This window comes from Nerophis lumbriciformis, linkage group LG03, assembly GCF_033978685.3.
Source record: "Nerophis lumbriciformis linkage group LG03, RoL_Nlum_v2.1, whole genome shotgun sequence".
In the NCBI taxonomy this organism is placed as follows: domain Eukaryota; kingdom Metazoa; phylum Chordata; class Actinopteri; order Syngnathiformes; family Syngnathidae; genus Nerophis; species Nerophis lumbriciformis.
Window position 1 is genome coordinate 46,054,499 of NC_084550.2, and position 23,002 is coordinate 46,077,500.

The 23,002-nt window shown below is 44.1% G+C and overlaps 2 protein-coding genes across 12 annotated transcripts in view; one reads left to right on the forward strand and one right to left on the reverse strand.

Moving 5' to 3' along the window:
- Positions 1–23,002, reverse strand: part of LOC133585516 (casein kinase II subunit alpha) — a 184,156-nt gene that overhangs the window by 96,605 nt on the left and 64,549 nt on the right. The gene's annotated exons all lie outside the window — the stretch shown is intronic.
- slc2a10 (solute carrier family 2 member 10) overlaps positions 1–23,002 on the forward strand; it is a 55,507-nt gene that overhangs the window by 15,008 nt on the left and 17,497 nt on the right. For 6 of the 11 annotated variants that reach the window (XM_061937811.2, XM_072912839.1, XM_072912840.1 and 3 more), the window contains 4 exons: positions 6,148–7,365; positions 9,332–9,454; positions 11,428–11,563; positions 13,816–15,863. In XM_061937811.2, coding sequence (XP_061793795.1) covers positions 6,148–7,365; positions 9,332–9,454; positions 11,428–11,563; positions 13,816–13,909 — 1,571 coding nt within the window. In that variant the 3' untranslated portion in view covers positions 13,910–15,863. Of the gene's footprint in view, positions 1–6,147; positions 7,366–7,657; positions 7,842–9,331; positions 9,455–11,427; positions 11,564–12,717; positions 13,173–13,815; positions 15,864–20,026; positions 20,902–23,002 lie in introns of those variants that run through there. The other 5 variants (XR_009814061.2, XM_061937825.2, XM_061937826.2 and 2 more) reach the window with 5 other exon arrangements.

Genomic DNA, 23,002 nt, shown 5'->3' on the forward strand with positions numbered 1-23,002 from the left:
TCTCCACATGCCTCCACCGCCAGATTTGAGGCCGGGCAGCCGTCCGGCCGCGCTCACTCCCCCCCACCCCCTATAGCGGGCCGAGAGAGAAAATCGGCCACGGCCATCTGCGCGCCCAGCCTGTGGACCACCCGGAAGTTGTAGGGCTGTAATGCCAGATACCACCGGGTGATCCGTGCGTTGGCGTCCTTCATGCGGTGGAGCCACTGGAGAGGTTTGTGGTCTGAGCACAGACTGAAGGCACGCCCCAACAGGTAGTAGCGGAGGGCCCCGACCGCCCACCGGATGGCAAGGCACTCCCTCTCCACCGTGCTGTACCTTTCCTCCCGATCCGAGAGTTTCCGGCTGATATACAGCACGGGGCGGTCGACGTACCCCACCCGCTGAGACAGCACCGCCCCCAGTCCACGGCCCGACGCGTCCGCCTGCAGACAGAAAGGGATGTCAAAATTAGGCATGTGCAGCACCGGCTCCTCGCAGAGTGCTGTTTTTACCTTCTCAAACCCCCGCTGGCACTGCTCCGTCCACTGGACCAGTTCTGGAGCACCCTTTCGGGTGAGGTCAGTCAGTGGGCCGGTTAAGTCAGCGAACCGGGGTATGAACCGCCGGTAATAGCCCGCCAGTCCCAAAAACTACCTCACCTCTTTTTTTGTCTTGGGGGGTGGACAGGCCGCGATTGCCGCTGTTTTGTCTACCTGCGGCCGCACCTGTCCCCATCCCAAGTGGTACCCCAGATACTGTACCTCCCTCCGGCCAACCGCGCACTTCGCCGGGTTGGCGGTGAGCCCCGCCCGCCTCAGGGACTCGAGCACCGCCCCCACCCGCCGCATGTGTTGTTCCCAGCTGCTACTCTGGATGATGACATCATCCAGGTAGGCAGACGCGTATGCAGCGTGGGGGCGCAGCACTCGGTCCATGAGACGCTGGAACGTGGCGGGCGCACCGAACAAGCCAAACGGAAGTGTCACAAATTGGTACAAACCGTCCGGAGTGCAAAAGGCCGTTTTTTCTCGGGACTCTGGTGACAAGGGAATCTGCCAGTAGCCCTTGGTCAAATCCAGTGTCGTGAAAAATTGAGCAGTGCCTAGCCGATCCAGGAGCTCGTCGACCCGAGGCATTGGGTACGCGTCAAACCGTGATTGTTCATTCACCCTGCGGTAATCCACACAGAACCGCACAGTCCCATCCTTCTTCCCAACCAGAACAATGGGACTGCACCACGCGCTGTGGGATTCTTCTATCACCCCCAACTCAAGCATGGTTTTTAATTCCTCCCGAACTACTTTGCGCTTGTGTTCGGGAAGCCGATATGGCCGAGACCGCACCGTAACCCCCGGGCTGGTCTCAATATGATGTCGGATGAGATCCGTGCGACCGGGCCGCGAGGAGAACACATCAGAGAAGCGCCGCTGTAACTCAGCCACATCCGCCCTCTGCGCTGATGTGAGCTGGTCGTCACAGGACAGCCGGGGGGCCGGGCCAGAGCGCGGGACCTCCGGCCCCAACTCCTCCTCTTCCCCCACTACTGTCACCATGGAAACAGGCTCCACCTCTTTCCATGCCTTCAGCAGGTTTAAAAGGTAGATCTGAGTGTCTCCGCGTCGGTCCGAGCGCCGAACCTCATAATCGACATCACCCACTTGCCGTGCGACCTCAAAGGGTCCCTGCCACTTTGCAAGTAATTTGGAGTTTGAGGTTGGAAGCAATACAAGTACTTTTTCTCCCGGTGTGAATTTGCGTAGTTGGGTCCCCCTGTTATACGTGCGCCGCTGACGCTCTTGGGCACGGAGCAAATTCTCACGTGACAAGTGCCCCACCTTGTGGAGTTTTGCTCGCATGTCCATGACGTATTGAATTTCATTTTTGCTGGAGCTTGGACCCTCATCCCAGCTTTCTTTAATGACGTCCAGCACTCCGCGAGGCCTCCGGCCGTACAACAACTCAAAAGGTGCAAAACCAACGGATCATAGCATAAACTTACGGATCATGGTTTTCAGCGTTTTATTTAATCTCTCCACAAGCCCATCCGTTTGCGGATGGTATACACTGGTGCGGATCGCTTTAATTCCCAGTAACCCGTAGAGTTCCTTTATCGTGCGCGACATAAAGGACGTGCCTTGGTCAGTCAGAATCTCTTTCGGGATTCCAACTCGGGAGATGACCTGAAACAGCGCTTGCGCAACACTCTTGGCAGAGATGGAGCGCAAAGGTACTGCTTCGGGATAACGCGTTGCGTAATCCACCAGGACTAACACAAAGCGGTATCCCCGTGTGCTCGGGTGGAATGGTCCGATGAGGTCCATCCCAATTCTTTCGAACGGGACCTCCATGAGCGGTAATGGGCGCAAGGGCGCCTTTGGGGTGGCCGCTGGGTTCACCAGCTGGCAGTCCGGGCAGGCAGCGCACCAGCACGTCTGCCCGGAGGCCTGGCTAATAGAATCGGACCATTACCCGATTAAGTGTTTTATCATACCCTAAGTGGCCAGACATGGGATTAAAATGCGCCGCCTGGAAAACCATTTCCCGGCGGTGTTTTGGCACCAACAACTGGGTGTGTTCCTCCCCGGTTTGAGTGTCACGGCCCACTCTGTATAATCTATCCCGAATAATTGAAAAATGGGGGGATACCCGCGCTTTCCCTGGGCGCACCAGCTGACCGTCAATATAATCCACCTGGTCCCAGGCCTCGCGCAAGGTTTCATCACGGGACTGCTCGAGGGGAAAGTCCTCAGTAGGTTGCCACCGGGGGGCCGGGGGGGCCTCCCGCGAAGCCCCCACCGGTTCCCGCTTGGCAGCACCGGATGAAGCCGCGTCGCCGCTGAGAACCGCGCGGATACTCCCCTCGCCGACTGTCCGTGAACGCAACCCCACACATTGTGTCACCAAATGGTTAAATCCCGGCCAATTCGTCCCTAGAATTACGGGGTGCGTAAATTGCGCGCTTACGGCAACCTTAACCTTATGCTTTTGTTCCTTATATATAATTTCCACTGGCACCATAGGGTACTCGTGCACATCCCCATGAATACACCTAATTTTCACCCGTGTCGCCTGCCTCAACGCCCTGGGCCAAACCAGGTTTTGGTGGATCATGGACTGTTTGCAGCCCGAATCCACCATTGCCCGATATGTACCCCCTTGTACCCTTACCGGGACACAGTACGTCTTCCCCCCGATCGGGGGCGGGTGCTGGAGGCCCGACAACCCGCAACACCTGCCCCACCTCCATCATGGAGCACTCCCGGCGCACGTGCCCGGGCCGTCCGCACCTCCAGCACACCGGCCCTGGGGTTTGAGGTGCCATCTGCGAGGGAAGCCCTCTCCCCGCAGCGTCGGTACCCTGAAATGCACAAGCCATAGACATATTATGACCCCGTGTTCCCCCCCTTGTCGTCTGTCTCTGGGTGTGTGTGGGTGCGTGTTCTTTTTTTATGTCCGTGTGGTGAACCTGTTCGCTGGCTCCGGGTGGCTCAGGCTGGCTTGGTTGCCACTGCGGAGACTCTCCCTCCACCCCTCCCCAGAGCGGGGCGAGTCGTCGGCGGGGTGCTGGGGTGGGTCCCTTGGCCGTTTTGGTTGCTGTCTCCCACTGTACCGCCAGGTGTTCCTCCGCCAGTTTCACCGCAGCTTTGACGTCTGGGGGGCTGTGGTACCGTACCCACGCGGAGGTCCTGGCCGGGATTGCCTCCACGAATCGCTCCAGGACGATGGCCTCCAGCATTTTTGGATCCAGTCCGTTTGACTGGAGCCAACAGGTTGCTGCGTCTCGTAGTTGGAACGCCAGTACGAAGGGCCGGTCCCCTGGCCCCAACATCATGGCCCGGAACTTCCGGCGATGGTCTTCGGGGCTGCTGCCGACCCGATCCAGTATGGCGCAGCGCAAGTTTGCATACTGCATGCGGGCGGACGCCGGGAGACTCACCGCCGCCCGCTGCGCCTCCCCCACCAGGAGCGGCAGCAGCTTCGCGCCCCATTCCTCCTCCGGCCACCTGCACGATGTCGCCGTGGCCTCAAAGACATCGAGGAATGTCTGGGGGTCCTCCCCCTCCACCATGCGTTTCATGGCGGACATTCCTCCCGCCGCCTCTGCTCTGTCCATTAATGCCTGCAGCACCTGTGTCTGCTGCCGGCTTGCCGTTGACACCTCGGCCAACACTTGGCCCAGCGCCTCCAGCGGGGATGTTGTCGACATTTCTGTGGTCCGCCTTGTTGGGTGCCACTGTGAAGACGTCTCTGTCTCGGGTTCTTCTGGGACCACAGGAAAGGGCACAACACTCTGTTTCGGCGTTTTTACAATTCTTTTAATTATATTCTTACACAAGTCTCTTTCGGCTTTTCAGCTCTCCTCCTCCTCACAATGTCTCTCCTTTTGGCTTTTCAGCACTCTTCCGTGACTTTTCCTCTGCTTTCCAGGTCCGCTCTCCCCTCATGGTCTCCGACGCTGCTTAATAAAGGAACAGGTGATTAGATAACTCGTTCCAGCTGAGTCATCCACTCACCTGTCTGCTGCTTCATGGCCGGCCTCCGCACACACCCCGCCCGCAGGGAACACGCGAACCACGCCCCTCTCCACAGTGCGCGTTTGAGCGCCGCTCAGAGACAAATGAGATTGGCTAAAAGATGCGGATTGGCGACAAATATGCGGGGAAGCTGCGGCCTTCAGACAAAGTTGTGAGGCCGGATTTGTTGAATTTGCGTAAATTGGCACGATCGGGACATTGCAAAACCTTGGAGGTACTGTAATTTATGCACCTAATTATATATTGCAATAACCGGTTTGAATTGAGAACTGTGTTGAATCAACAATCGATTCTGAATCCAGAAGTCGATTCTGAATCGAATCTTTAAACCAAAGAATCGGACTCAAATTGAATTGTGAGTTTGTTGTAGGGTTGTACGGTATACCGGTATTAGTATAGTACCGCGATACTAATGAATCATATACCGCCTCTAAAAAGTACGGGTCCCCCACTCCCCCGCCCCCAGTCGTTGTCACATTGTGACATTGCTGGTTTACGAGCAGAGGAGCATGTTCGGCAGCGCACAATCACGGCGTACTTACAAGCAGACACAGTGTGTAGACAGAAAAGGGAGAACGGGCGCATTTTGGCCTGAAAACTAAAGATAAAGGTGAAGTTATAACACTGAAACGCTCTCAGGAAGAGGTGCTTTAGGACATGGCTGGCTAGCTAGCGGCTAAAGTCCTTCCGCATTCTGCAGTGTTGTAGCTACTTCTAAATCACTAATCCTCGTCTCCATGGTGACAAATAAAGTGTGTTTCTTACAAGTATCATCCCTGCAGGACGAGGAATAGCTTAACATGTTTCACTTCACACCGTAGCTCACCAGCGTCACAATGTAAACAAATGCTATGGGTGGATCTACACCTGACATCCACTGTAATAATACCAAGTACAATAGCGTATTTAGTCAATACTACTATGATACTACTACAAAATCTATTTTTCTTTTTTTTAAATTCATATTATGTTTAAAATCTCAGGAAATGTGTCCCCGGACACATGAGGACTTTGAATATGACCAATGTATGATCCTGTAACGACTTGGTATCGGATCAATACCTAAATGTGTGGTATCATCCAAAACTAATGTAAAGCATCCGAACAACAGAAGAATAAGGGATTATTACATTTTAACAGAAGTGTAGATAGAATATGTTAAAACAGACAATAAGCAGACATTAACAGTAAATGAACAAGTAGATTAATAATTCATTTTCTACCACTTGTCTTTAATAATTTTGACAAAGTAGTAGAATGGAAAATGACACTATTTTACTGCATACGTCAGCAGACTAATTAGGAGCCTTTGTTTGCTTACTTACTACTGAAAGACAAGTTGTCTAGTATGTTCACTATTTTATTTAAGGACAAACTTGCAATAAGAAACATGTTTAATGTACCCTAAGATGTTTTGTTAAAATAAAGCCAATAATGCAATTTTTTGTGGTCCCCTTTATTTAGAAAAGTATCAAAGTATCTAAATATATTTTGGTACCGGCACCAAAATATTGGTATCTGAACACTAGTTTGTTGTAAGATTCACATCCCTGTTCAACACCTTGGTAAATTCACCATGTGGTGAACTACTGTATCTTCACAAATCTTAAATGTCTCCCATCATCAACAGGTTGCTCTCTCCTCCTGTTGGCCAGCACCGTGTCCGGTCTGGGAGGTCTGCTCTATGGTTATGAACTGGCCATTATCTCCGGTGGTTTGCTCCAGCTCAAGGCGCAGTTCCACCTCACCTGCGTCCAGCAGGAGGTGCTGGTCAGCTCTTTGCTGGTCGGCGCACTACTGTCCTCCCTGGTGGGAGGAACCTTGATCGACCGCTATGGCCGTAGAAAGTCCATCCTCCTCAGTAACGCCCTGATGCTGACTGGTAGCCTCATCCAGCTAATCAGCTCCTATCCTGCGCTGCTGTGTGGCAGGTTCACAGTGGGCGTGTCCATCTGTCTGTCCTCGATGTCCTGCTGCATATTTGTGTCGGAGATGGTCACCCCCGAGCGTAGGGGATTCCTGGTAACCCTGTACGAAGCTGGGATTACTGTGGGCATCCTGGCAGCCTACACCATGAACTACATCCTGTTTGACTTGGAGAGGGGCTGGACGTGGATGTTTGGCCTGGCTGTCGTACCAACCTTGGTTCAGCTTGTGGCTATATGCTTCCTTCCGTCCAACACTGGCAGAAACGAGTGCGACTTAGACCTTACCACTAACACAGATACCCAAGAAGAATGTGAGTCGAAGGAACAGGCGCAGTATGATATCAGGTATCTTTTCAAGCGCAAAGACAACATGAGGAGCCGCACCGTGGTCGGGCTGGGACTGGTGCTTTTCCAGCAGTTCACAGGACAGCCCAACGTTCTCTTCTACGCCTCCACCATCTTTCACTCAGCCGGCTTTCAGAGCGCAGACTCCGCGGTACTAGCCACTGTTGGCGTTGGTCTGGTCAAAGTGCTGGCGACGTTCATCTCCATGGTGTGTTCCGACAGAGTGGGAAGGAGGCCTCTGCTCATCAGTGGATGTTGCGTCATGGCGTTGGGTCTCATAACCATTGGACTTCTTAGCGGATATTCAGTGAAAGACACTCAGGGGCCTTGTAACATAGACCGCGTCATCGACAACAGAACGGGTCAGTTCCAGTTTACCGATGGGAACCATACGCTTTTGAACGCACCACTGGGCGAGACCAACACAGTCCAAGATGCCGCGGACCAAGAAACCCCAGAACCTCTGGAATTTGCAATGGAAAGTTCTCCTAGTGTTCAGGAAAAGGTTTTCAACTGGATCATTCTTGTGTGCGTAATGGCTGTTGTTGCGGCATACTCCATTGGATTTGGACCAAGTAAGTTCCCTTCATTGTCCACACAGTAGGGATGTACAGTAACCGTTACTGGTATTCATGATAAACTGTCCGACAGTCAGTATTACTCTTTCAAATTAAGATTAGCATAAAACTGTGATTGATTACTGCACTTTGATTAACTCATAGATTGATGATACTGCTCATTTCCAGGAGAAGCAGGCTCGTTAGCTTGCTTAATTACTAACATTAATGCAGTAACGTCAAATACCAAAATAAACTTGTATTAACACATTTCTGCCTGAACAACTAAGATATTAAATTGTACCTACAGGCTGTGCTCTTGTAGCACAGAGTCATCAATGTGAAGATCTACACACGGCTGCATACGTGTCTACAACGTGAAGGACGTGTAACCCTCGTTTTGCCTAGAAAAGTTTCTAAAAACGTAACAAATTCAAACGGAATTCGATTAAACATATTTAAACAGTCAAATAACAATAGTATGGCTCTTAAAGAGGAACTGCACTTTTTTTATTTTGCCTATCATTTACAATCCTTAATGATTAAAAGACATGCTCACGCGTGTTTTTACATTTTTTAGGCATTCTAACTCGTAAATAAACGCTCGCAGGAGTCCGCCAACAATGTAAGTAATGGGATTCGCTCTATATATCCAAAAGCATCCTCATTGTTTTATATACACACTGTAAGTATACAGTATATGTAATGTCGTAACAAGCATATTTATAATGACATGTAATATTTACATATGTTGCTCATTTTAAGCCTACAGTGGCGTAATAATTTCACAGAGGTTCGCTTTTTCCTTCATCAACACAACTATTCGTGAGAGACAACACAGACTCCTTTGAGACAAATGATGATACAGAACCTTACATTTTTGAGTCTGAATATAAGGAGGATGAGCTACAAGTTTTTAGTTGCTATGTGCTAAACAGATCCAGCTGGAGTGAAACACTAAACATCATGTAGCAGTATTGCTAAGTACTAAGCAAGAAATTCTAACTACAAACATAGAATAACAATCATTTACTGTACAATGTCAAAATTTTACTATCCAGGTGAGAGTAGAGGTGGTGGAAATAACATATTTTTAGATACATCGCAATTCGGAAATGGCCGATTGTAAAATCGATTAGTAAACGTTCAAAATCAATTATTTATTTATCGTAAATCAAGTAATGCGAACAGTTCTAAAATTTGGATGACTTCAGCGAGCCACTTCACCATGATATCCAACCCACTCCTTTATTTTAAGGCAATTATGTTCCATTTTTGCACTCATTTCCATCAATTTAATAAATGTGATGGGAAATAATTGAACTGTTTCTAATTACAAATGCACTGTTTTTACAAGTTGCAAGTGATCAATGCTTATCTGGTGAAACGAAAAGAAATGTAAAACTGCATCAATATACATAAATTAAAGATGCATCGATAATCGATTTGTTATTGAATCATAGCTCCTGAATTGTAATCAAATCGTGAGGTGCCCAAAGATTCCCACCTCTAGATGCAAGGCATGATTTATAATCTTGAATTACTTTAAATTTCACCGACTCAGAGGCGATGCAGCAGCTCACTGGCTCAGCACGTCAATAAACTAGATAATAAAAGTTTGTCTTTTTTTTTCTTTCTATCTGACCAACAGATATTGTGGCCCAACGATGGCCCTATGGTTGAGAAACACAGGTCCACAAGTCCCGGTCAAACGTTTTAGGAGTAAGGTTACTTAAACTTGATGCTTCAATAAATGTTTTATTGTTTTCTCTGAGTTATTGTGCACAATCTTTGTGAAGCGGCCAAAAAAAAGCTTTGAAAATGACCAAGATCATAACTCAAGAGATGACTTGAAACTTCTCACACAAGAGCATCACCGTGTTGGAATGTTTGTGTAATGAAGTGTCTGCTCATCACAATGCATTCCTGTTGTCAAATGGAGAACGAAGGAGAGACGTTGATGTTGATGATTTATGGTTATCAGTGACGTGGCTTCTCCTCAGCGAGATCTTTCCCGCCGCAGTGAGAGGACGAGCGTTCGCACTCAGCAGCTGCTTCAACTGGAGCGCTCACCTCTTGGTCACCTTCACTTTCCTGGATGTGTTCAGTAAGTCCTCCTTTGCTGCCAAACAAATATTAGGTTGCATTTGTCGCCCTCATTTTTTTGTTTTAAGATTTACTATCGATTGAAAGATCTCCTTAGAAACACACAGGTGTTTCTAAATTCTGGACACAAAATTATATATAATATTTTAGATGTTATAATGTCTATGATATAAATACAACAATAGTTTTTTCTTCTTTCTATCCCCTCCTCCTCTAAACACTAAATACAAAACCCAAAACCAGTGAAGTTGGCACGTTGTGTAAATGGTAAATAAAAACAGAATACAATGATTTGCAAATCCTTTTCAACTTATATTCAATTGAATAGACTGCAAAGACAAGATATTTAATGTTCACACTGAGAGACTTATTTTTTTTGCAAATAATCCTTAACTTAGAATTTAATGGCAATTTTTGTAGTGGAATTATTTCCCATTCTTGCTTGATGTACAGCTTAAGTTGTTCAACAGTCCGGGGTCTCCGTTGTGGTATTTTAGGCTTCATATTGTGCCACACATTTTCAATGGACTACAGGCAGGCCAGTCTAGTACCCGCACTCTTTTACTATGAAGCCACGTTGTTGTAACACGTGACTTGGCATTGTCTTGCTGAAATAAGCAGGGGCGTCCATGATTACGTTGCTTGGATGGCAACATATGTTGCTCCAAAACCTGTATGTACCTTTCAGCATTAATGATGCCTTCACAGATGTGTAAGTTACCCATGCCTTGGACACCCCCATACCATCACAGATACTGGCTTTTGAACTTTGCGCCTCGAACAATCCGGATGGTTATTTTCCTCTTTCATCCGGAGGGCACAACGTCCACAGTTTCCAAAAACAATTTGAAATGTGGACTCGTCAGACCACAGAACACTTTTCCACTTTGCATCAGTCCATCTTAGATGAGCTCGAGCCCAGCGAAGCCGGCAGCGTTTCTGGGTGTTGTTGTTGGCTTTGGCTTTGCATAGAGTTTTAACTTGCACTTACAGATGTAGCGACGAACTGTAGTTACTAACAGTGGTTTTCTGAAGTGTTCCTGAGCCCATGTGGTGATATCCTTTACAAACTGATGTCGCTTTTTGATGCAGCACCGCCTGAGGGATCGAAGGTCCGTAATATCGCTTACGTGCAGTGATTTCTCCAGATTCTCTGAACCTTTTGATGATATTACGGACCGTAGATGGTGAAATCCCTAATTTCCTTGCAATAGCTGGTTGAGAAATGTTCTTAAACAATTTGCTCACGCATTTGTTCACAAAGTGGTGACCCTCGCCCCATCCTGGTTTGTGAATGACTGAGCATTTCATGGAAGTTGCTTTTATACCCAATCATGGCACCCACCTGTTCCCAATTAGCCTGTTCAACTGTGGGATGTTCCAAATAAGTGTTTGATGAGCATTCCTCAACTTTCTCAGTCTTTTTTGCCACTTGTGCCAGCTTTTTTGAAACATGTTGCAGGCATTTAATTCCAAATGAGCTAATATTTGCAAAATATAACAAAGTTTCTCAGTTCCAACATTAAATATCTTGTCTTTGCAGTCTATTCAATTGAATATAAGTTTAAAAGGATTCACAAATCATTGTATTCTGTTTTTATTTACCATTTACACAATGTTCCAACTTCACTGGTTTTGGGTTTTGTATATCCAAATATTTAATAAAGTCAAGTACAAATAAGGCAACAAGAGAAGTATCCCACACCAAATGTGCACAGTAAATTTGAGCATCAACATCAACAATATGATTTGCTTGAACGGCTGGTAAGGATAGATTTATTTTAAATTTATTTTTTAATCTGGGCCAGGATTGCAGACGCTGGCAGGCCGGATCCGGACCGTGGGCTGTAGTTTTAGGACCCCTGCTTTAGGGAGACTATTTCCACATCATCTAATAATATCTAACAATAATGGATTATTATGGAGCCTTTTCTCATATTTAAGCAAATTGTGATTTGATATTTGTGTTGACAGATGCAGTCGGTCTGGGCGGAACGTTCCTCATGTATGGTGTGATCTCGGTGGTGGCCGCCATTTTCTTCTACTTTCTGCTGCCAGAAACCAAAGGCAAGACGCTGGACCAGATCAACAAGGAGCTGCGCTTCAACAGGTACCTTCTTCATTCAAAAAAATCATAAATGAAGCGTCTTGCGGATTACTTGATTTTAGAGCCATATAGGAGCTTAAAGGGGAATTGCACGTTTTGGGGAATTTTCCCTATTGTTCACAATCATTATGAAAGACATGACCATGGATTTTTGTTTTTTTAATGCATTCTAAATATTTAAAAATGTTTTATCAAAAGTCAGCTTACAATGGAGTTCATGGGAGTTGTTCAGTTCTGCCTACAAAGCTCCTAAAAAACCTCCAAACACCTCCATTGAAGTTTTATATACATGATGTAAGTATATACGTATGTAATGTAGTAACGGGAATATTTATAATAACATTTAATATTTACTTGTTTTGATCATTTTAAGCGTACACGGCACATTAATTTAAAAAACGCATCCTAGCGTTCGCTTTTTTTTTTTTTCTTCATCACTGATTATTACTCACTGCAGACTTTATGAGAGACAGCAAACATAACAAAACATCACTTACAGTACAATGTCTGATGTCGTTAGGATGCCGACTGCTGGGATGTTCATATATTCACATTTAGGTGAAGAATGACTCATAATCCTCACGTAGAAACGAGGTGGATTATATTCTAAGCAATCTACTCTTCTGGTGTGATGCATGATTTATGATCTAGAAAACATTTAAGGGGAGCAAGGAAGCAAAGAAACAGCAGACCACTCGATGATGTAAACATTACACACAAGCTTGGGATCACAGCACCACTATAAATATTTGGTCTGCGTTTGCACTTATAATAACAATATCACTAATACTTCAATAATATTCAAATCACAAAATGTAAATGGAGTATTGTCGGCGCTTTTTTAATGATTATTTATTGGATTTTATGGCCAAAATAGACCATAAATTAGAATGCATTAAAAAAAAATCCATCCATCATCATGTCTTTCATAAAGGTTGTGAACGAAACGCAACATTCCAAAATGTGCATTCCAAAAAGATTTCTAAATTGTTTTGTTCAAATCTCTGTATCATCTTTAGTACTAAGTAAGAAACATTATTTTAGCCCTTTGAATGCCCATTTGGGTTGTACTTGTATAGCGCTTCTGTACCTTTTTTTAAGGAGCTCAAAGCGCTTTGACACTATTTCCACATTCACCCATTCACACACACATTCAGACACTGATGGCGGGAGCTGCCATGCAAGGCGCTAACCAGGACCCATCAGGAGCAAGGGTGAAGTGTCTTGCTCAAGGACACAACGGATGTGACTAGGATGGTAGAAGGGGGATTGAACCAGTAACCCTCAGATTGCTGGCACGGCCACTCTCCTAACTTTGCCACGCCGTCCCCAAAAATGTGATCCATTTACAGTAGGTAATGTTGTATTTTTGCGTGTGACTGAAACATTGGGGAGTGGGACTATCCAGGACTAGCTGCAGTGTGCTCAATCAACCACCAGGTGGCATTTGTGAGCAGATAATACTGTATCATCTCTTTCCCACTTTTTATGTCAGTAGTGCTTCTTCACTCTCGCTTAAAAAGTGAAGGATATTGCAAAAACTAACGCAGATGTCAGTTGTTGTTTTTTGGAAAACCTGCATAACATGATCTATTCTCCATACAGTAAATGTTAAAGGACTTATATCAGGCCTAAATATACATACGATTAGTAATAGAACTAACTTGTGAAAATGCATGATTCTATTGTGTTTGTATATTATATTGATATTGTGTAGGTTTAAAAATGTAAGTTATAATTGTCCCATGATATGCAATATAATGCAATTAAACAACACATCAAAACTAGTTGTATCTTATATATATTTAGGCCTGATCTTTAGACCTTAGCCTTGTAACATTTACTATATGGATTCATCATGTTATGGAATTTTTTCTAAATAAAAAAAAACAAAAAACAATTGAATCGAATGGGCATACAATAAAAACATGGCTTGTTTGCTATATTTTAGGACTAAATTTAATTAAGAGATTTGAGGGGAAAAAAAGTAGAACAATTATGACTCCAAAACTCTTAAGGACTATTTCATCCTTTAGCTACTCTATGGCTTTAAACAAATTCCCAGTATTTGAAATGAAACTATTCAAATTAAACATGAAAAAACTCCTCTTAGAGAAAAAAAAGTCCAGTTGAAGTAACACAACCAAAGTGTTGGCCAAACATTTGAGCAAAAAAAGACATACAAGGAGAAGAGAGTCCACAACATTCTGAGGGTTGAGACCATGGACACCATGTTGAGCTGCTGCTGTCTGCAGGTTTCATCGCAACGTGAAGCAGCACGTCTTCATCAGAACGTCGTCTTTTCAGCATCGCTACCAAAGAGTCCACTGTCAAGCCAAGAGTCCGTAGGAAAAGATCAACAAAGATCCATGAATCGTTTTAACTCACCTTGAGTCTTGTGTGGGTATTAAGGGAACAGCTCTAAAATGGTTACAGTCATTTTTGACCAGCAGGAGTTTGTCCCAATACTCCTCCTCTGAGTCTACCTTAACCTCCTAAGACCCAGCGTCCTCTGAAGTATATAACTTTCTTAGAACAAATGTCCTCCAAAGTGGACATTTGTGTCAAACAAAGTGGACAGTTGTGTTAAGTGTATAACTTCCTGAGAACAAACGTCCTCCAAAGTGGACATTTGTGTCAAGCATAGTGGACAGTTGTGTTGAGTTTATAATCTCCAAAGACCCAGCGTCCTCTGAAGTGGACATTTGTTTCAAGCAGAGTGGACATTTATGTTAAGTTTGTGACCTCCTAAGAATCAGCGTCCTCTAAGGTGGATAGTTGTGTCAAGCAGAGTGGACATTTATGTTAAGTCTATAACTTCCTGAGAACAAACGTCCTCCAAAGTGGACATTTGTGTCAAGCATAGTCAATCAATCAATCAATCAATGTTTATTTATATAGCCCTAAATCACAAGTGTCTCAAAGGGCTGCACAAGCCACAACGACCTCCTCGGTACAGCCCACATAAGGGCAAGGAAAAACTCACCCCAGTGGGACGTCGATGTGAATGACTATGAGAAACCTTGGAGAGGACCGCATATGCGGGTAAACCCCCCCCCCCCCCCTCTAGTGGAGACCGAATGCAATGGATGTCGGGTGGGTCTGACATAATATTGTGAGAGTACAATCCATAGTGGATCCAACATAATAGTAAGAGTCCAGTCCATAGTGGGGTCAGCAGGAAACCATCCCGAGCGGAGACGGGTCAGCAGCGCAGAGATGTTCCCAACCGATACACAGGCGAGCGGTCCACCCCGGGTCCCGACTCTGGACAGCCAGCACTTCATCCATGGCCACCGGACCTGTGTGTCTCCCCCTCCACAAGGGATAGGGGGAGCAGAGGAGAAAGGAAAAGAAACGGCAGATCAACTGGTCGAAAAAGGGGGTCTATTTAAAGGCTAGAGCAGTGGTTCTCAAATGGGGGTACGCGTACCCCTGGGGGTACTTGAAGGTATGCCAAGGGGTACGTGAGATTTTTTTTTAATATTCTAAAAATAGCAACAATTCAAAAATCCTTTATAAATATATTTATTGAATAATACTTCAACAAAATATGAATGTAAGTTCATAAACTGAACATCAAATCAAGTAGGCTATTCCATTCATTGCAATGCAACTATGCAACAATTCAATATTCGGTGTTGACAGCTAGATTTTTTGTGGACATGTTCCATAAATATTGATGTTAAAGATTTCTTTTTTTGTGAAGAAATGTTTAGAATTAAGTTCATGAATCCAGATGGATCTCTATTACAATCCCCAAAGAGGGCACGCTAAGTTGATTACTTCTATGTGTAGAAATCTTTATTTATAATTGAATCACCTGTTTATTTTTCAACACGTTTTTAGTTATTTTTATATCTTTTTTCCAAATAGTTCAAGAAAGACCACTACAAATGAGCAATATTTTGCACTGTTATACAATTTAATAAATCAGAAACTGATGATATTTTACTTCTTGATCTCTTTTTTTTTTTCAACCAAAAATGCTTTGCTCTGATTAGGGGGTACTTGAATTAAAAACAATTTCACAGGGGGTACATCACTGAAAAAAGGTTGAGAACCACTGGGCTAGAGTATACAAATGAGTTTTAAGATGGGACTTAAATGCTTCTACTCAGGTAGCATCTCTAACTGTTACCGGGAGGGCATTCCATAGTACATAGTACTAGTGGACAATTGTGTTGAGTTTATAATCTCCAGAAACCCAGCGTCCTCTGAAGTGGACATTTGTGTCAAGCAGAGTGGACATTTATGTTAAGTCTATAACTTCCTGAGAACAAACGTCCTCCAAAGTGGAAATTTGTGTCAAGCATAGTGGACATTTATGTTGAGTTTATAAGGAACTTCACACAGATGTCCACTCTGCTTGACACAAATGTCCACTTCAGAGGACGCTGGGTCTAGAAAGCGTGACCTCCGCAGTGGACATCTGTGTTAAGTGCGTAACCTCTGGAGAAACCAGCGTGCTTCCAGTGGACATTTGTGTTTAGATACACATTCTCCTATGAACTAGCGTCCTTCGAAGTGGACATTTGTGTCAAGCAGAGTGGACGTGTTAAGTTTTTAACCTACTGAGAATCAGCGTCCTCTGCAGTAGACATAAAGTTAACACAAATGACCATTGCAGATGTCCACTGGAGAGGACGCTGATTCTTAAGAGGTCACAAACTTAACATAAATGTCCACTTCAGAGGATGCTGGGTCTCTGTAGATTATAAACGCAACACAAATGTCTACTCTGCTTGACACAAATGTCCATTTTGGAGGGCGTTTGTTCTCAGAAAGTTATATACCGTATTTTTCGGACTATAAGTCGCAGTTTTTTTCATAGTTTGGCCGGGGGTGCGACTTATACTCAGGAGCGGCTTAGGTGTGAAATTATTAACACATTACCGTAAAATATCAAATAATATTATTTAGCTCATTCACGTAAGAGACTAGACTTATAAGATTTCATGGGATTTAGCGATTAGGAGTGACCGATTGTTTGGTAAACGTATAGCATGTTCTATATGTTATAGTTATTTGAATGACTCTTACCATAATATGTTACGTTAACATACCAGGCACGTTCTCAGTTGGTTATTTATGCGTCACATAACGTACACTTATTCAGCCTGTTGTTCACTATTCTTTATTTAATTTAAATTGCCTTTCAAATGTCTATTCTTGGTGTTGGGTTTTATCAAATAAATTTCCCCAAAAAATGCGACTTATACTCCAGTGCGACTTATATATGTTTTTTTCCTTCTTTATTATGCATTTTCGGCTGGTGCGACTTATGCTCCGAAAAATACGTTACATAACATGAATGTCCACTTCAGAGGACGCTGGGTCTTTGGGGGTTTAGTGTGGTGCACCCCAAGGTTCAATTTTAGCATCTGTCCTCTTTTCTTTATACATGTTTCCCCTGGGTGCTGTTTTAAAAAGCACAATATCTCCTTTCACTGTTTCACAGATGATATTTAAATATATCTGCCTGTAACTGTAAGCAATAACCAGGTTGCCATGACTACTCTGTAGAACTGTTTACATGATGTACAGCAGGGGTGCCCACACTTTTTCAGCAGGCGAGCTACTTTTTAAATGACCAAGTCGAAGTGATCTACCTCATATATATATATATATATATATACATACATAAATACATTTCACATGTAAAAGGTGTACAAAATACATGCATGTTTAATGTATAGATTCCCATCTTTCATGAAGACAAGAATATAAGTTGGTGTATTACCTGATTCTGATGACTTGCATTGATTGTAATCAGACAAGATTCCCAGTAGTGCTGACAACTTCCACATTTTCGATTTTACATCGTGGAGGAGGAAAAAAAAAGTCCTCCTTTCTGTTCAATACCACATTGAAGTGGTTGGTTTTGGCATCCTGTTTGTCCAGCTTCCATACTCCTTTTTTTCACACTTTACAAAAAATACATTGACGGCAAACTCCGTGGCTTGCTAGCTTGTTTGCGATAGCTTTCGGAGACTTCTATTTTGTTAGCGCAGGCAGCATTGAGCAGCACTTTTATTGTGTAGACAGGAACTGTGCGGTCAGTGTCTAGGCTTTTGACGGCACGGTTGGAATAAAAACTGTTTCTCGCCTTCCTGACGGTCTTTTTTTCCTTCACACTGAGCTGGCTACAGCCAGCGTCATCTCACAAGATCCTTGGGTGCCTTGAATGTCAATCAAGTAACGTCATAGGGAAGATTTATGATCGCTAATTTTTAGGTCTATTTTTTTCAATGCCTGGCTGGTGATCGACTGACACACTCTGCGCCATCGACCGGTAGCTCGCGATCGACGTAATGAGAACCCCTGATGTACAGGAATGGTTGGGGGCAATTTTTAATAGTTCAACATAAAACAGAAATGGTGGTATTTGGTCAAACAAAGGACATGCCAGTGATATTGGTCCTCTGTCCTCATATTGCCACAGCTCAGCCTTGGAGTCATTTTTGCTTAAGCTGGACAAAGATATGATCTCTGTCATTAAATCGAGCTTCTTTCAGCTAAGACTCCTGGCAAAAATAAAACATCTTCCACAGGCTGACTTAGAACTATCCATGCATTTGTGACGTCACACCTGGACTACTGTCATTTGTTGTACGTAGACAATAACAATACTGAAATAAACTGCAACAAACAGTGCAACATATTTTCATAACATGGTCACTACTGCATAGTTTCTCTTGTTATATTCTTATTTTTACTGTTATATTTTTATTCTTATTGTTGCTTTTTATTTTTATTCTTATTGTAATTTCTATTTTATTTCCATTTATACCCCCATTATTTACTTTTTAAATTCGATCTCAACTCTGTACACTGCTAATTTAAATGTTCCTGAGGGAACTCTCCTGAAGGAATCAATAAAGTTAGACCTGGATCAGGGCTCTCTCCAGCAGCTGCAGCGCCGCTGCTGCTCGTCTTTGAACTAAAACCAAACGACGTGACCACATGACCTGTGTACTGGTCTCCCTTCATCTGCTCCCAGTTACTTTTAGAGTTAATTATAAAATTGTACTTATTGTTTTTAAATGTTTACACCAAGAAGCCCCACCTTATCTTATTAAACTTCTGCAGCCTTATTGTCCCAGCAGGACCTTGAGGTCTTCAGACCAGCTCCTGTCACAAAAACTAGGCTAAAAAACCAGAGGAGATAGATCATTCTCAGTAGCAGGGCCATAGGTGTCAAAGTCAAATCCCGCAGGCCAAATCTGGCCCACGTGTGAATGATCTATGGCCCCGGGATTATATTTGATTAGTTCTATTAGAAGCGGCCCGCAGGCCACAGCCGCCTGCTGCTGTTTTACACGCACCAATACTCCATCAGTATTGGCGCTAGGAATTTTCAAAATGGGGTCCCACTTTTTTGTAAGTGTTTTGAAAACAAATGATAAATGTATGCATGATCCTGTTACATCTCACATTCTATATTGTGTTTTGGAAAAAGGTTGTCATAAACGTTACTTAATTCATAAAAAATAATAACACAAAAGAAAACAAATTTTTATGCATATGTAAATTTATTCGGTTATAAACATTCATTCACTTTCTTCTTTCCTTCATGGATCTAAATTTTACTTTATTTGTTTCAAAATGTTTATTGTAATATTTTCAGAATGTGTTTTTTCTATTTTTAGCCAAAGTAAGACAAAGACAACAATCTGAAGTTGTCTTTATTTAATAGTCCGGCCCGCGTGTGCACAGATGTTCCTCCATGCGGCCCCTGAGCTAAAATTAGTTTGACACCCCTGATTATTCTATTAGATCCTCCCAGTCCAGGGGTCGGCAACCCGCGGCTCCGGAGCCGCATGCGGCTCTTTGATCACTCTGACGCGGCTCAGCTGCATACTTGCCAACCCTCCCGATTTTTCCGGGAGTAACCCGAATTTCATTGCCCCTCCCGAAAATCTCCCGGGGCAACCATTCTCCGATTTTCACCCGGACAACAATATTGAGGGCGTGCTGTGATGGCATTGCCTTTAGCGTCCTCTACGACCTGTCGTCGCGTCCGCTTTTTCACCATACAAACTGCGTGACGGCTTAGTCTCAAGTTGTATGCGACTTCTGCATACACACGTAACTGACTGCAAGGCGTACTTGGTCAACAGCCATACAGGTTACACTGAGGGTGATGATATAAACAACTTTAACACTGTTACAAATATGCGCCACACTGTGAACCCACACCAAACAAGAATGACAAACACATTTCGGGAGAACATCCGCACCGTAACACAACAGAACAAATACCCAGAATCCCTTGTAACCGACCCCTGTTCTAGACTTAGAGTAATTCTGTTTTTCAATGTAATACTCCTCTCTGACTCGTATCGTAAAATATTTGGTGTGGACTATTGTAAAGGGGGACACTTCTGATAGTTTGCTTCAAGAAATGGCATCTGTTTTTCTGCTGTTATTGCACTGTTCTCCTTTTTTCTTGTCAACAATCAGGGTTGTTTCAGCTGCACTTGGCTGAGATCCAAAGCAAACAAATAGACTCCAGCATCCTGGAAGTGACTTTGAAAAGAACATCAGAGAAAAGTTAACCAAGAGACTTTGTCAGAAGAACCTACACTTGCATCTCTTTCTGGAGTACACAGAACATGGCCGGGTTGAGTGACAAAATGTTCTGCTGCCATTGGGTCCGCCACAAGGTTCCTCTGGCCCACAGAGAAGAACTGTACCATATCCTAAAGATGACAGGGCCTCTGGTAAGGATTTGTGTTTGTTTACCTTTCATCGTTTCTGAAATGCTGTCTTTATGGAGATGAGGTGGCGACTTGTCCAGGGTGTACCCTGCCCTCCGCCCGAATGCAGCTGAGATAGGCTCCAGCACCCCCCGCGACCCCAAACGGGACAAGCGGTAGAAAATGGATGGATGGATGTCTTTATGAAAATAAGAATGAGTGGTTGTGAGTATTGTTATATCACAATATTTAATAATGTGATCATGATAATGCGATTCTAGTTTGCAGTTTCTCTACAAAAAAGTGCACAAACTTTGGAGATTACACATCTAAAAACTAATAACGGCAAAGATACCCAAAAATTAGTAATTGAATATACGTTTGTATGCATGTACATATCAATCAATCAATCAATCTTTATTTATATAGCCCTAAATCACAAGTGTCTCAAAGGGCTGCACAAGCCACAACGACATCCTCGGTACAAAGCCCACATACGGGCAAGGAAAAACTCACCCCAGTGGGACGTCGATGTGAATGACTATGAGAAACCTTGGAGAGGACCGCATATGTGGGTAACCCCCCCCCCTCTAGGGGAGACCGAAAGCAATGGATGTCGAGTGGGTCTGACATAACATTGTGAGAGTCCAGTCCATAGTGGATCCAACATAATAGTAAGAGTCCAGTCCATAGTGGGGCCAGCAGGACACCATCCCGAGCGGAGACGGGTCAGCAGCGTAGAGATGTTCCCAGCCGATGCACAGGCGAGCGGTCCACCCCGGGTCCTGACTCTGGACAGCCAGCACTTCATCCATGGCCACCGGACCTGTGCCCCCCCCCCCCTCAAGGAAAAGGGGAGCAGAGGAGAAAAGAAAAGAAACGGCAGATCAACTGGTCTAACAGGGGGGCTATTTAAAGGCTAGAGTATACAAATGAGTTTTAAGATGGGACTTAAATGCTTCTACTGAGGTAGCATCTCTAATTGTTACCGGGAGGGCATTCCATAGTACTGGAGCCCGAATAGAAAACGCTCTATAGCCCGCAGACTTTTTTTGGGCTCTGGGAATCACTAATAAGCCGGAGTTCTTTGAACGCAGATTTCTTGCCGGGACATATGGTACAATGCAATCGACAAGATAGGACGGAGCTAGACCGTGTAGTATTTTATACGTAAGTAGTAAAACCTTAAAGTCACTTCTTAAGTGCACAGGAAGCCAGTGCAGGTGAGCCAGTATAGGCGTAATATGATCAAACTTTCTTGTTCTTGTCAAAAGTCTAGCAGCCGCATTTTGTACCAACTGTAATTTTTTAATGCTAGACATAGGGAGACCCGAAAATAATACGTTACAGTAGTCGAGACGAGACGTAACGAACGCATGAATAATGATCTCAGCGTCGCTAGTGGATAAAATAGAACGAATTTTAGCGATATTACGGAGATGAAAGAAGGCCGTTTTAGTAACACTCTTAATGTGTGATTCAAACGAGAGAGTTGGGTCGAAGATAATACCCAGATTCTTTACTGATTCGCCTTGTGTAATTGTTTGGTTGTCAAATGTTAAGGTGGTATTATTAAATAAATGTCGGTGTTTAGCAGGACCGATAATCAGCATTTCCGTTTTCTTGGCGTTGAGTTGCAAGAAGTTAGCGGACATCCATTGTTTAATTTCATTCAGACACGCCTCCAGCTGACTACAATCCGGCGTGTTGGTCAGCTTTAGGGGCATGTAGAGTTGGGTGTCATCAGCATAACAATGAAAGCTAACACCGTATTTGCGTATGATGTCGCCTAGTGGCAGCATGTAAATACTAAAGAGTGCAGGGCCAAGAACTGAACCCTGAGGAACTCCGCACGTTACCTTAACATAGTCCGAGGTCACATTATTATGGGAGACGCATTGCATCCTGTCAGTAAGATAAGAGTTAAACCACGACAAAGCTAAGTCTGACATACCAATACGTGTTTTGATACGCTCTAATAAAATATTATGATCGACGGTATCGAAAGCAGCGCTAAGATCAAGAAGCAGCAACATAGATGACGCATCAGAATCCATCGTTAGCAGTAGATCATTAGTCATTTTTGCGAGGGCTGTCTCCGTAGAGTGATTTGCCCTGAAACCGGATTGAAAAGGTTCACAGAGATTGTTAGACACTAAGTGTTCATTTAGCTGCTGTGCGACAATTTTTTCGAGGATTTTCGAAATAAAGGGAAGGTGGGACACCGGTCGGTAGTTTACCATGAGGTCAGGATCAAGGTTAGGTCTTTTGAGCAGAGGATGAATAACCGCTTTCTTGAATGCTAGGGGAACAGTGCCAGAGGAAAGTGATAAGTTTATAATATTTAGCACTGATGGACCTAATAATACAAAAAGCTCCTTGATAAGTTTCCCAGGAAGTGGGTCAAGTAAACATGTTGTTTGTTTTATCCCACTTACACGCTGTAATAGTTCCTCTAATGTTATTTCATCAAAAAGAGAGAGACTATTTTGTATTGCAGTATCCGTCGTAGATACAGTTGTATCTGTGTTCATAGAACCCAGTTGTAGCTGGGATGCGTTGTCTTTAATCTCCTTTCTAATGAGTTCAATTTTCTTATTAAAGAAATTCATAAAGTCATCTGCCGAGTGGGTGGAGCTATTGGGAGGAGTCCCTTGTTGGGTTAGCGCTGCTACTGTACTAAACAAAAATTTAGGGTCGTTTTTGTTGAGGCGGATGAGATTTGAGTAATATTTAGCTT